At 57.3% G+C, this 13,755-nt stretch overlaps 1 protein-coding gene across 1 annotated transcript in view; it reads right to left on the bottom strand.

Moving 5' to 3' along the window:
• Window positions 1-690: 690 nt before the first annotated feature.
• The window catches only part of TECPR2 (tectonin beta-propeller repeat containing 2), a 52,856-nt gene continuing 39,791 nt past the window's right edge, over window positions 691-13,755 (bottom strand). The window contains exons 16-19 of the mRNA XM_058655136.1: window positions 12,687-12,835; window positions 1,747-1,888; window positions 1,419-1,568; window positions 691-1,231 (exon numbers count right to left, since the gene is read on the bottom strand). Coding sequence (XP_058511119.1) covers window positions 1,077-1,231; window positions 1,419-1,568; window positions 1,747-1,888; window positions 12,687-12,835 — 596 coding nt within the window. The 3' untranslated portion in view covers window positions 691-1,076. The remainder of the gene's footprint in view (window positions 1,232-1,418; window positions 1,569-1,746; window positions 1,889-12,686; window positions 12,836-13,755) is intronic.

Below are 13,755 nucleotides of genomic sequence, written 5' to 3' on the forward strand. Positions count from 1 at the left end.
CTCAGCTCTGTGTCCCCTCCATGGCTGGCTGGGCCCAGTAGAGCACAACTCGCTGCCACACACTACCTGTGGCTGGGGACTCCAGGACACTTGATTGAGAGCACAGGAGCTGAGCCAAGCCACAGCCTGGCTAAGCACAGCGTGGCCCAGGCATCCAGGGCACTGTCTTGCGGGAGGGTACTTGCTTGGGTGGGACATGTGGACAGTCTAAACTTGGACGCAGGGGAAGAACAGGTGGGCCCTGCTAGCTGACCCCACACATGCAGCACAGGTCCATGGCAGGCACTGGCTCCATCCTCTTTGCTGTGCTTGGAAGCCCACAGCAGGTACCAAGCAGCTCGGGACCCGTCTCGTGAGCCGAGGGCATGCCAGGCACGGCTGTTTTCCACAGCAGCCAGCGCCAGGATGGGTGCTTGGTCACTCATGGGAAGGAGCAGGGCCTTCTACTCTCAGAAGCCGTGTTTCTCTCCTAAACTTCTAAGACTGATGTCCAATGAGGTATCTTATGCAGGTTTACAATATAACAAACAGAAAAGGCAACAACCAGGGCCGTGCTTCGGAATGCATGTGGCCTCTGCGTGGTGTCTGCTGGCCTCTGCTGGCCTTTGCATGGTGTCTGCTGGTGCCACTAGGCAGACCCAGAGAGGCTTGCAGTCACCCCTCCCTGGTGGATGCTCTTCCATGTCCCCTCAGCACCCACCAGTCTCGCTGTGGCTCCAACGTGTTCCAGAGGTGAGCAGCCTCTGGGTGTGTGGCCTGTGCATGCCCGGGCACTGACCCTGGCTGGCCCCACCGCCCGAGCTGCTCACAGGCTGAGCACAGGGAGCCAGAGTGCTTGCACCTGCTTGGAGATGACCTTGGCCAGAGGTCACAGTGCTGCTGTTACAGCACCAGCCCTGGGTGCTGGGCAGAGGCCTTAGGTATGGAAGGAGGTGGAACCAAGACGGAAGGGAGCGTGGTGCAGCCTGCCTGGCCAGACGCGCCCGACAAGGGTCATTGAGTCACACCCGGAGCAGCAGTGTGCACGCAAGTCAGGGCTCCTGGCCTCCCAGCCTTGGCAGCAGCTGGCGCAGTGTTCAGATGACTTCCCACTCGTCCTCCAGCTCCTCCAGGTGGGGGGTGGTGGCCTGGCCACTCTTCAGGGTGCTGCGTGAGTGGCTAAACGCCTTGGTCAGCCGCTGCAGAAGGTAGCCGGGGGGTCCCACTGCCCACAGCTCATCTGAGGAGGTCACTGCAGACACAGCAGTGAGACACCTGTTACCCCCAGCCCAGGGTGGGCCCGGTTCCAGCTGTGGGACTTTGGATGACCGCACAGCCAGGAGGTGCCCTCCCCTCCCTGCAAGCCACAGGAGCCCCGCCCCTGGCCACTCCTCACGGCCCTCAGGGGCCCCGCCCCTGCCCCTGTCCTAGGCACCTGCCTGTGAACCATGATGCACAGCCGGGGATCTTCTTCCAGTAGTCTCCAGCAGGGTTCTTGTCTGTGATGCCATAGCGTCGGGCAAGGTCACCATTTGGGCAACGGGCCCACACAGTCCTGGTGCTTAGTGCCAACTGGCAGGCCTGCAACCCTGTAAGCAAATGGGGTCCCTGCTCAGCACTGGGGCACATGGGATGGGTGCCCCCAACACTGGCTGCTCACTCCCAGGGCCCTGCCAGGCCCACCAGTGCTTTCTGTAGTGACAGAGTGCCTTGCACCACAGAGGCAAGGCCAGTGACTGCAGTGTGGGGCTCGAGGCACGTTCCTACCTGGCACGTGGTCCCAGTCGGTGCCCACAGGCATTTCCTCAGTGATTCCCACTCGGACGTGCACGTTCCCTCGGCTGTCGAGCGCCCACAGCATCTGGTCATTGGGGCTGCAGTGCACGCTGAGCAGGGTGGCCCCTGCAGGCTGGAAGCAGGAAGGGAGATGGGGTGTGGGGTGAGGATGGGGAGCTTAGGTTCAGGCATCAGTGGAGTGGGAGTAACTATGGGCTTGGCAGACCATCCTCATTCTCAGTGTGCTAGTCACCACTCTCCCACCTGCGGCCAGTTCGGGGCCCTGGCTCTGCGTCGTAGCAGCTGGGGGTGACAGGGAGGGTGGCCGTGCTGTGGGCAGTGGCACCCTGTCCTCAGCCAGTCCTGCCCTGCCCTGCCCAGGCCCTTCTGGGGAGGCCGCCCCACCTACAGAGGGGCACTCAGGACAGGAAGTCCCTTCAGTGTCCAGCTCCAAGCTAATCTGGTGACCACGGCCCAGTGTCACTCATCAGGAGCCTGCCACGGAGCTGCCAGCACATCCAGGTGCAGCTCAGGGGAGTACGAACAAAGGCAGCCCTGCCCGGCATGGTGAGCACCTGAGGCTGCTCTGCACCCGGATCCCGCTAAGCTGTCTTGGGGACACCTCTGCTTGGCAAACTGCGTGTACCTGCACTGGGCACTGGTTGGGCCAGGGATGCCTCTACTGTGCCCCAAGCTGGACCCTGCCCTCAGGGAGGTGCAGTCTACTGACAGGGTGTGCCTGGCTCAGCCTCATGGCATGGAGACCGGGAGCCAGACCCCAGTGAGCAGAAGGGCAGTGGCCCACAGGGTAAAGGCTGCTGGGAGAAGGGTGCCCTCAGTCCAAGCGAGGAGGAAGGATTAGGCACAAGGTGAGCCCTGGTCAGAGGACCCCTGGGGGCTGCTCTGGAGGCTGAGGGAGGGGCAGGTACGGTAACCTCAGAGCTGGTACTATAACCCAGGATGGGAGCGCAGATCCTTGGGGCGGCCTGGGGACAAGACTGGGTGGGACTGGGTTATGAGGCTGTGGGTCCCTTTCAGAGCGGCTGCTAGGCCACAGCCATGCCCAGCCCAGCCAGCCTGACTGTCGCACCTAGGAGCACATGGAGCAGCTGACCAGGGGCAGCCGATACTGGCCAGGCCTTGGCTGAGATACACTGTTGTCGACAAGGTAAGATGCACACTTGGTAAGCACCTGGCACTGCCCACTGGCAGTGCCTACAGGAGAGGGTGCTGGTGCCCCTGTCACTCTGGCCTGGCTGCCTCTGCTGCTGTTTTCTGAACTCCGGACCTTTGTCATCTCTGCACTGGCTCTGTTGTCTGGTGCCCATGGTCTGCTCCTCCAACAGGCATCTCCAGCGGCAGCTGCAGGCACACAGCGCCGCTCTTGGGGCCTCTGGCTCATCAGCTGGGCTCAGGGCAGGGGAACTGGTCCGTCCAAGGCAGAGGCCCTGGGCAGAGTGGGCAGCCTTCAGGGTCTGACTGGTTCCGGCTGAGGGACGGGGCAGTGCTGCTGGGCGCGGGGCTGAGGGAACGGGCTGGCCAATGAGGTCTCATGTTACACAGTCTGTGTGGGTGACAAGGCACCAGGGCAGCACACCTCCACAGACATGTGAGCACACGGTTATCTCAGACACGTCCTGTAGCAACAACAAAGCCGCCTTATTCAAATATCTAATTTACTGGGTATGGCAAGCTGCCATGCTGCCAGAAGATGATGCCTGGGCCCACGCTGGGCAGGGGCTGTGGACTGCCCAGGGAAGGGGGTTTGGGGAAGAGTGGGGAATGATTTCTGGGGCTTCCACAGACCAGGCCATGGCCTCACAGGTGACTGAGGAGGCTGAGACTGAGTAGTTCGGAGGGGTAAGTCAGGACGGACCAGGCAGGGCTGCGCTGCAGCACCGCAGCGAGAGCTGCAATGGGTGAGCCCAGGTGGGCAAGGCCACAGTACCCACCAGCATGTACAAGACTACAGGCTGGGAATGAGTCTTGTAGGGAAGCTTTGGGGATTCCCCTGCTAGGCGATTGCTCCCACTGGTGAGTGTGAGAGCTGGGAATAGGGGCAGGCTGGACTGGCAGGGCTGCAACATTGTCAGCCTAAATGTGAGTTGGGAATGGGGAAGGGCTGGCTGGGCTAGGCTGCAGCATCCACTAGTACATGCAAGAGCCAGAATAAGTGAGGGCTGGGTTAGGCTGGGCTAGGCTGCAGCCAACCCCTGGCAAGTTCTGGGAGAGGTGTAAGTCACGTCAGGCTGGACCATAGTACCCACTGGCAAGCACAAGATCTGGGACTGGGACTGGGCCTAGCAGAACTATGGGCACTCACTCCTTTGCTGGGCTGCAGCTCCCACTGGTGAGCATGACAGCCAAAGCTGGGAGTGGGCCAGGTTGGACAAGGTGGCATCACTCATGTGGACCTAGGTGTGGACTGGGTCTGGGAGAGGGTCGGGCATAACTAAGCCACAGCACCCATGGGTGTGTATGACAGCTGGATGGGATGCAGGAAGGGCCTGCATTCGCAGGAGCCAAGGCTGGGTAGACCTGCAGGCTAGCCTGCAGCACCTGTCAGTCTGTGTAGGAGATGGGGCAGGGAGTGAAACTGACCAGGCAACTGCATCCACCGGTGTGTGCATAGGCTGATGCAGCCGGTGGACTGAACCAGACCCCCTGCCAGTGAGTGCACACAACAGTCAAGCCTGGGTTTCTTGGCCCCTCAGTCACCCTCAGTGAGGGCTGTGGCCTGTTCTGTGGAAGCCTCCAGAAATCATCCCCCACTCATTAAGTACTTCCTCAGCTGTCTCCAATCTCACAGTAGACTGCTGGACTCAAACTCCAGCCACAGGGAAAACCACAACATATGTAGCCCGACCTTGGAGTGCATGTGCTGGGTCGGGGCCTCCTCAGTTGCTGATGCCTGTGCAGTAGACAGTATGTCCAGATGCACAAGGGGGACGTGACAACCAGCTCATCTAGGCCAGCAAGGACACCAACTGCCTCATCAGAGGATGGACCACTCTGCTGGGTCTGTGGATGCACTAAGGTGGACCCTGTCAGCCAACAGACCTCGGAAAGGTTTTCTCAACCCTGGAACAAAGAAACCAACAGTGTCTCAGAGCTATCAAAACCATTCAGAACAGTCTTCTCAACATCAGGGTCTCTAAGATGACATCAAGTGGCTGCCCCCATCCCTGGATGCTGATGTAGTTTGGCAGTCCCGTCCCCTGCAGATACAGGAAAAAAAGAAAAAAATGGACAGCATGTCCCACCCACCTTCCTCCATAGCTCACACGTACATAAGGCTCTGGGGCCAGAGTACCCGGATGCCCACTCACTCCCTCGTTCTCTGCTGAGACCACAGGGAGAGAGAGTGCTCAAGGAAGACTTGTGGCTTGTGGGCACAGGGAGGAGGAGGAGGAAGCAGGTGGGTGAGTGAGGGGGACCTCAGGAACGCTTGCCCAGCAGGCCACTGTCCCGAGCCTCACGCGGCTGCAGGCTGTGTGGCCCTGACTCCACGCCTCACCCGTATCATGCGGGATGGACTGCCACCAACGGAAGAAGCCTCTGCCATGGAAGAGACCCGGGAGAAGACAGGCCCCTCATGGCCACGGAGACACGCAGGGAGGGCACACTGCAAGCAAACACTCAGGGGAGCAATAGCAGGAACGCAGAAAAGCAAAACGTGGTCACAAGAATGACGCTGTGGGGCAATGGCTGCACTGCTGCCTGTGGTGCTGGCGCCCATGTGGGGGCACCCATGTGGGGCACCACTGCCTGTGGTGCTGGCGCCCATGTGGGGGCACTGCTGGAGTCCTGGCAGCTCTCCTTGTGATCCAGCTTTCTCTCGCTTTAAATGTTTTTTTCCCTAAGTTTTTAACGTTTTTTTTATTAATTTGAAAGGCAGAGTGAGAGAGATCTTTCATCTGTTACGTCATTCCTCAATTGGCCGCCATGGCCAGGGCTGGACAGATCAGAGGCAGGAGTTTCTTTTGGGTCTCCTCTGAGGCTGCAGCGCCTGAAGCACCTGAGCTATCCCCGACACACTGGGAGCTGGATTGCAAGGGAAACACCAGGGACTCAAATTCGGTGCCATATGAGAAGCCAGTTATGCCAAAGCGCCAGCCCAACACCACTGCCCCTGCCCCTGGATGCAGCTCTCTAACATGCCTGGGGAAGCAGCAGAAATTGCCTGAGTGCGTGGGCTCTGCCATACACGGGGGCCATGCAGACGTAGTTCTTGCCTGCTGGCTCTGGCCAGGAGCAGCCCTGGCCGCTACAGTTGTTGGAAATAACTCAGGGGATGGAAGGCAGATTCATCCATCATTTTTGCCTTCCAAAGAAATAAAACCTGTGACCAGAAATGATCTAACACAAGCCATGGGAATGATGTTGCGAACATCCTCTAGCAAGTAAGGTAAAAGCACAGAGATAGAAAAGAGAGAAAAGATCAGAAAAGTAGAGGCCAGTTGAGAACACCATCAAAAGGAGATGCAACACAAGCCTGAAGAACGAGGGCAGGGGTGGGAGGGACTGCTGCGGGGCCACAGGAGGGACTGCTGCGGGGCCACAGGAGGGACTGCTGAGGGGGTCACAGGCCACCTCCCAGGAGGGACTGCTGAGGGGGTCACAGGCCACCTCCCAGGCACAGGGCGCTGGCGGCAGGGCTCTCCCCACAAGGCTCAGCCCACCCCACATACCTGCTCCTGGAGCCTGGGACCAAGCGACCTACACCCCTCCAGGGAGGAAGAGCAGATCAGGCCCCAGGAAAAGTGGCAGAATGGCCTTGGCTGTCCCCAGAGCACTGCTGGGAGGTGGGAGCTGACAAGGAGACCACCGTGCTAGAAGGAAATGGGGCAGCAGTCGCGGCCAAGGGTAAACACCGACCAGACTTCAGACACGCAAGCTCCCCAAGTTACCTCCCGCGGGCCCTTCCTCAGGGACTGGCAGGGGGAGGCACTCTCCAAGCACAGGGAACACATAGGACCCAGGGACAGGTGGTGGCCGGGTCAGAGGGGAGCTGGCCCCAAGAGTCCAGGGCACCTGCAGGAAGAAGCAGTGAGGGGAATACCCTATGTGTCCATGTGCACGCAGCATGACCAAGAGCTGGGGACTGATGGTCTGGGGCTGAATGAGTAAAACTGAGCCTACGAACCAGATGGACGCTGTTGGTCACGCCCAGGAACACGAGCAGGTGCGCGGCTCACCTGTCAAGTGCCGAGCAGCAGGTTCCGCTCACGGCCTGGCCCTGGGCAGTGCGGGAGCCACAGCAGGGCCAAAGCCATGGAAGAGCTGTCCATCCTTCCCTTTGTGAGCTCAAACACTGACAGCCAGAAGAATGGAGAGCAGCTGGTATTGGGGCCTGGTGGGTGGCGCCAGCATCTCACACGGGCACCTGGTCAAATCCCAGCTGCTCTGCTTCCCCTCTTGCTCCCTGCTGATGCACCTGGGAAAGCAGCAGAGGACGGCCTGAGTCTTCAGTCCCTTGTGGAGACCTGGAAGAAGCTCCCGCATGCGCAGGCCATCTGAGGTGTGACTGCCTTTCAAATAAAACATCTTTAAAAATATATAAAACAGCTCCCAAAGCACTTACTCAGGATGAGAACTGCAAGTTGTTTTCTGGGAACTTTAGTATTGTGGGGCACCTTGCAGAACTGGCTGCCAAGGTAACCCAGAGGTTTAATGGTGACTCCAATTGGCACAGGGGGAGGCCTGCCTGGAGTGCCAGCACCCCACTCAAAGGACCTGGTTCAAGTCTCTGCCTGCTCCTATCAAGTAAAATGAGTATAAACCATGGACAAGGAGCACAGGGTCGAGGCCTACACAAGGCCAAGTTCAATTTCTTGTCTTCAGAAAATTCACATCTCAAAGAACTGACACTTGACTCAGTTCCTGTGGGTGTATTTGAGAACAGGGGCGAAGCAGCAGCTTCTCCCTTGTCCCTGGACAAGCGCTGCCCCGCCCTACTCAAGCCTACCATAAAGCTTACTTCCTGCCAACTAAAAACAGGCCCTCCGAACAAGGACCCAAAGGACACGCGGAATCTTCAGTTTCACTCATTGTCACTTGGTGGCTCTCACGTAGGACCAGCCATTACTGCCCAGAGGCCGAGCGGCTAACCTCTCACAGCGCAGGTCAGCCCTGAGCGAGCAGCTGCCCCGTGCGGTGGGAGCATGGGCGGTGCTGCAGGTCACCTGTGGTGCCACGGGGCACAAGTCAGACCCCAGTGGCCGGCGCCTTTCAGGGTTGTTTTCTAATACCCTGTCCTCCCTTCAGTATATTGATTTTGATTGTTTTAAGACTGAGTTTATTTACTTGAAAGGCAGTTACGGAGACAGACAGAAAACATTCATCCACTGGTCACTCACGAGATGGCTGCAGCAGCCGGGGCTGGTCCAAGCTGAAGCCAGGGACCAGTGCGCAGGGACCCCAGCACTTGGGCCATCTTCCTCTGCTTTCCCTGGCACATTAGCAGGTATCCGAAGTGGAGCAGCTGGAACTTCAATCAGCACCCATAGGAGATGCCAGCACTGTAGACAGCAGCTTAATGTACTATGCTACAGGCACAATAGGAGCCGACAACCTCCTGGGAACCCCACTGCCCAGGCCTCCCCACATGCACTGCCTGCAGGGCTCAGGAGGGGAGCTGAACACACAAAGGCCGCTGCCAGGCGAGGTGTCTCATGCTCCCAACGTGACCATCAACGGTCGTGCAGAGCCCAGTCGGGATGGCTCACACATCTTTAAGTGTGACAACCTGTGATGCCTCACCTTCTCGGTAGAGTCAGGAAGGACAAACTGTTAGTTATTTAAAACAGTTAAAGTTCTAGTTTTTATGTTCTTTCGCGCAGCTAATTCCCGCAGCCTGGTTCTTTACCGTGAACCGAAAACACCAGATGCAATGAGGTATCTTAGGAGGTTTATTCCAGCGAGGCAGGAACAGGATAGAGGTGGTGGGGAAGACAGAAGGAAGGGGAGGAAGAGGAGCAGCCGGAAGGAGAAGAGAGACAGAGCCCACCTGGGGGCCTTTATGCCATTCAGGTGAGCCTGCAAGGTGTGGGGGCGGGATTGGGAGGGACTGAGGACAGGCCCCAGGGGATTGGCGCCTGAGACTGTCACAGGTGATTGCCTAAGAATGACTGGTAAGTGGGCGGAGCTGGGGATGGGGCTGGGGGGTGGGGGTGGGATTCTCAGGTGAAATGGCTGGTTGGTGGACGGCTGGACTGGCGCAAATTCGTGAGCTGTGAGGAAGAGGACATGGCGCCAGGTCCAGGTGGGATATTCGAGTAACTCCTTACATAAACAGCATGTCACAGTACTTCACTCCATGATGACAGAGAATAAAGGCACAGCCGAGGGTGTCAGCCACAGCTGCGCCACGTGCCCTCCCTGCTCTGCATCCGGTTTCACAGACACTGAACCTCACCCAAGTTCTTCACGTGGTCACATGCCCCAGGCCTGGGACAGTCCCTGGAGCCTCCTGTGAGAGGCTTGGACCCAGGCACTCTGCCCACCGCCCTGGCAGGCAAGGCCCTATTCTGTCAGCTCCACTGTGGTGAGCAGGTGTCATGCCAGGAGCGCTTCTGTAGTTAAACAGGGCCGTCTTGCTGCTGGCTGTTCTCTGGGGCACTGAGGCTGCAGTGGTCTTAGCGAGGGAAGGGTGTGGCTACAGGAGCCCCATGGCCCAGCACTTCCATCCTAGGAGGCCCCCAGACTCTGAGAAGTGGGAATTTGCTTGGGCTCACGCCGCGGCCTGCTCTGGCGTGCTGCACGGGATGGTAAGTCCGAGGCAGCAGCCATGCTGGCATCCTGGTTCACACCGGCTCCCCGGAGAGCAGCCTCTGATCACCAGGCTGGACCTGCCTGGAGGCCTGGATGCGTGTAGTACCCTTGGTGACACTCCACCATGGTGCCACAGGCAGAGTCCCTCACATCGCCACTCCCATCACATACTGCAAGTTTACTTCTATTCAGATAGCTCAAAATAGCAGAAGCAGCTGGATATAAAATGTTAGGCTGTTCACCAGTCGCATGAACCCTGGTCTCTCTTTCCTGACTGCCAGGCCTACGGTGAGACGAGGCAGCTGGAAGCAGCCGTGCTGAGCCTTCGGGAGGAGCAGGGACTTCGGGGGCAGTGCAGGGTGACCTGAGAGGAAGGGGTCTTTCCATGGGAAGGGTCACTTCATCAGCTGAGGAATCTCCAACACATTCAGAAAATTCTAACTGAAACTGCAAACTCCAAACGTGCAAGATGCTAAACACAACTATTAATATTTTCTCCAAATTGTTCCAAATGTTAGCGAGTCTGAAAACGGAGTCATTTGTTTTGAGTACTTTGTTCAAACTTCCCCCCAGAACTGTCACGAGCGGGAGGTTGTCCCAGAGAGAATAAGAGACCAACAGGGAAGCTGCTGCTCCCCGGGAAGGTTCCAGGCGCGCACTCCACCTTGCACGCCGTTGGCAGGGGCCACCTGCTCGCTGCCTGCCCAGCGGAGATGAACTGAGGCAGAAGTGTCCATCACACCAAACACAACCCCATTATTTCCTAACATCTGATTTAACCACCACCTGACTTGGCACATCTTTTTCATGAATCCTTGCTCATTTGGGACTCCCTGCACAGGCTCTGCCCTGAAACACCCTGTGTGTGGTCACAGCCCATGCTGTGCACCAAGACAGGGTGCTCCATGGCGGCTCCAGATGCCAGCGTCGTGGTGCAGGCCTCAGGCTCAGAGCCGCAGCAGGGGAGTCCTGTCTGCCTTTTAGCTGCACCCATGAGGCTGTGACTGTGAGGCCTTGGCGACTTCCTAAACCTTTCAGAGCTGGTCATCTTATGTTAAACTGAGACAGGAAAACCAATTCTGGGGTTGAGGGTTACAGAGCCTCAACAGAGTTCAGGGACTGCTGTGGTGGTGAAGTGGGTTAACTACCAACTGTGATGTCAACAGTACATCACCTGTGTCAGCCCACAGTGGTAGTTGCAATTGCTGGGTCAGCTCTATCTCCAACCCTGTCTCTTACGTAAACAAATGGATGTTGTGCACCAGCCCAGCCCTGCCCACTACACACTCAGCCCTCAGGTTCACTAGTGGGAGCTGCAGCCCATTTGGGGCAACCCCCAAAACCCCGAGGCCCTGTCTGGTCTGCCCCCTCCAGAACCAACCCACACACTGTCAATGGGTGGAGATTCTTTGCCCGGCCTGACCAACTCCCAGACCTGAATTACAGGCTCTACAGCAAGAGATATGGCTCATCAGGGGAATTTTCTAAGTTACCCCACCAGGCCCTCTCCCAGACCCAGATCTCAGATGTTCTGGTGGGTGTCAGAGGGTTCCATGGTCATGTGTGGTCCATGGATTGATCAGGGAAGAAGTAAGGAGATGTGTGGTAGGGAAGACCACTGAGGGAATATACTGCAGGTGAGCAATGATTTCTGAGGGACTCCCATTGGCATAGCCACAGTCCTTGCAGGTAGGCAAGGTGGCTAAGGCTGAGGTCTGGGAGGGCCTGAAAGGGTGGGAGAAAGAGAGGGAGGGGGAGGGAGATGGAGAGAGTGAGAGGAAGGGAAAGGGAGAGAGGGAAAGAGGGAGGGAGGGAGAGAGAGAGAGAGAGAGGGAGAGAGAGGTAGAGTTGGAGAGGGAAAGAGAGGCGGAGACAGGGAAAGGGGAGGGAGGGAAGGGAAGAAGGGAGGGATGGGGAGAGAGAGGGGTCTGTCATTCAGCAGTTCACTCTTGAATGCCTACAGCAGCCAGGCCTGGGCCCAGGTGAAGCCAGCAGCCTGGAACTCCACCATCGGTGTCTCCCACGGGGTGGCAGCGACCCCAGCAGCTGAGCCATCACCTGCAGCCTCCCAGGGTGCACTACGGTAGCTGGAAGCAGGACTGGAAGCAGAGCTGAGACTCCAGCCAGGCGCTCTGATATTGGATTGGGTGCCCAAAGTGGCAGCTTCATTTGCTGTGCCACAAAGTGCATCCTTGAATTACAACTTTTAAAAGAAATAACATTAAACAAAACAAAACTGTTGATAACTATGTATAATGGATTCTGCTTGGGTTAAAGGAGAATCTAAGAACAAGGAAACTAACTACAAGTCAGCCTGTTTTTCCTCACCATGGCCACGGACTGCCAGGGCTGCTGGTGGAAGGCAGGTCATGTACCACAGCAGGATCCATGCCACAGGGCACTGCCATCACCTCCCTCACCTCGCTTCCTTGCTGGCCACCAACCAGTGACCTCAGGTAGTGTTGCGATGACTCAGGGGACTGCCCCTACATCTTACTCCACTGTCTCATCCTGCAGGGCTCCTGATGGCTGACCCATTACAGGGGTTTGCCGAACCTTCACTTCCACTCTCCACTTCAGGGTTCCTTCCTCACCGCTGCTCCACCCAGGGCAGCAGCTTACGGAGACCAGCAGAAGTCTGAACCAATCACAGCCCTTCACTATCAACGTCAGTGAAGGAACCAAGCCTGTGAGATCTGATCAGCGTGTGACTGTAGGACAATAGGAACGCAGGCAGGACTCGGGTAAAGTGAACCATGGAAGGGACGGGAGCACTGGGACAGGAGAGGACCCACAAAATGCAGATGGAGGATCAGCTCCAGGGCAAAGTCTCAAGGCACTGGCACTTTCTTTATGCATTAGTGTTGTTTGATATTTCTAAATAAAATTTTATTTTATAAAATGTCATAAGGGGAAAAAACCAGAGTACTGGCTAAAGTAATCTTTAGTACTCTGTTCAGCTCCACACATCCCAAGCATCGGCCTTGCAGTGAGGGCTGACAGTGAGTGTGGAGGTCGCCTCAGGGGCGGCTGCTGGCCTGGGCCCGGGACAGTGAGCTCCCGTCAACGAGCCCTGGCTTACCTGCCCAGGAGGCTCGAGCGGCAGCTGCTGGCCTGGACCTGGGACAGCCAGCTCCCGCCAACGAGCCCTGGCTTACCTGCACAGGAGGCTCAATGGAGATCCAGGCTGGAAGCATCAGGCTGGGATTGAGGGGCTGGGTTCCCACACGGAAGTAGACCCCGCCCTGGGAATCACAGGCCCAGACGTGCTGATTGCCACATGCCAGGCTCGTCAGCTTCACAGTTCCTGAAGACAAAGACAGGAAAGGCACATGCTGTCATTGCCGCAGACGCAGAGACGAGGCTGGGCTCACGGCGCAGTCGGTGGCTGCAGCGTGTGCGTGCCACTGGCCTTGGGAGGGACGTGGCGCCGGACTCACAGGGCCTCGATTCCTTCCCAGGCTGTGGCCAAGCAGTCCACGCACCTTCAGCCCAACGCCAAAAGCAAACAGCAATGGTGCCAGGCTGGCTCCCACCTCTAGCTTTACGTGACATGGGAAAACTGCCAGAAAACACTGGATTTGGGCGGCAACTCCTGCTAAAGAGATCTTCATCTTTTTAATTTTTCTTTTTAAAAGATTATCTATTTTTATTGGAAAGTAAGACTTGTAGGGAGAAGGAGAGACAGACAGATCTTCCATTTGCTGGCTACTCCCCAAGTGGCTGTGACAGCTGCAGTGGAGCCAAGTGAAGCCAGGAGCTTCTTCTGGGTCTCCCACACGGGTGCAGGGTCCCAAGGCTTTGGGCCGTCCTCCACTGCTTTCCCAGGCCACAGCCAGGGAGTGGACGGAAGAGGAGCAGCCTGGATACGAACCAGCACCTAGATGGGATGCTGGCATCGCAGGCATCAGCTTTACCTTCTGTGTCACAATGCTGGTCCCTCAAATATTTCTTGATGAGAAATTTTTAATTTTTATGAGTCAATCTGGCTTCAAAGGATGCAAAAATACAGGTTGTACAGGTACGCAGGTTGCAAAACTGTCTGAGGAGGGGGCAGTGTGGTTAGGTACCCTTCAACAGGTCAGGCAGGAGCTCCTGTTGGCAAGAAGCAGGAGCTTGACGCTTTGCCAGTTGTCCCTGGCATCACATGGCAGCCCCAAAGAGGGCACCCAAGCATGTGCTTTCAGGGCGGACATTAGCCTAAACCCATTAGTTAGCTCAGCACAA

This window comes from Ochotona princeps, chromosome 26 (genome assembly GCF_030435755.1).
Source record: "Ochotona princeps isolate mOchPri1 chromosome 26, mOchPri1.hap1, whole genome shotgun sequence".
NCBI classification, from domain to species: Eukaryota; Metazoa; Chordata; class Mammalia; order Lagomorpha; family Ochotonidae; genus Ochotona; species Ochotona princeps.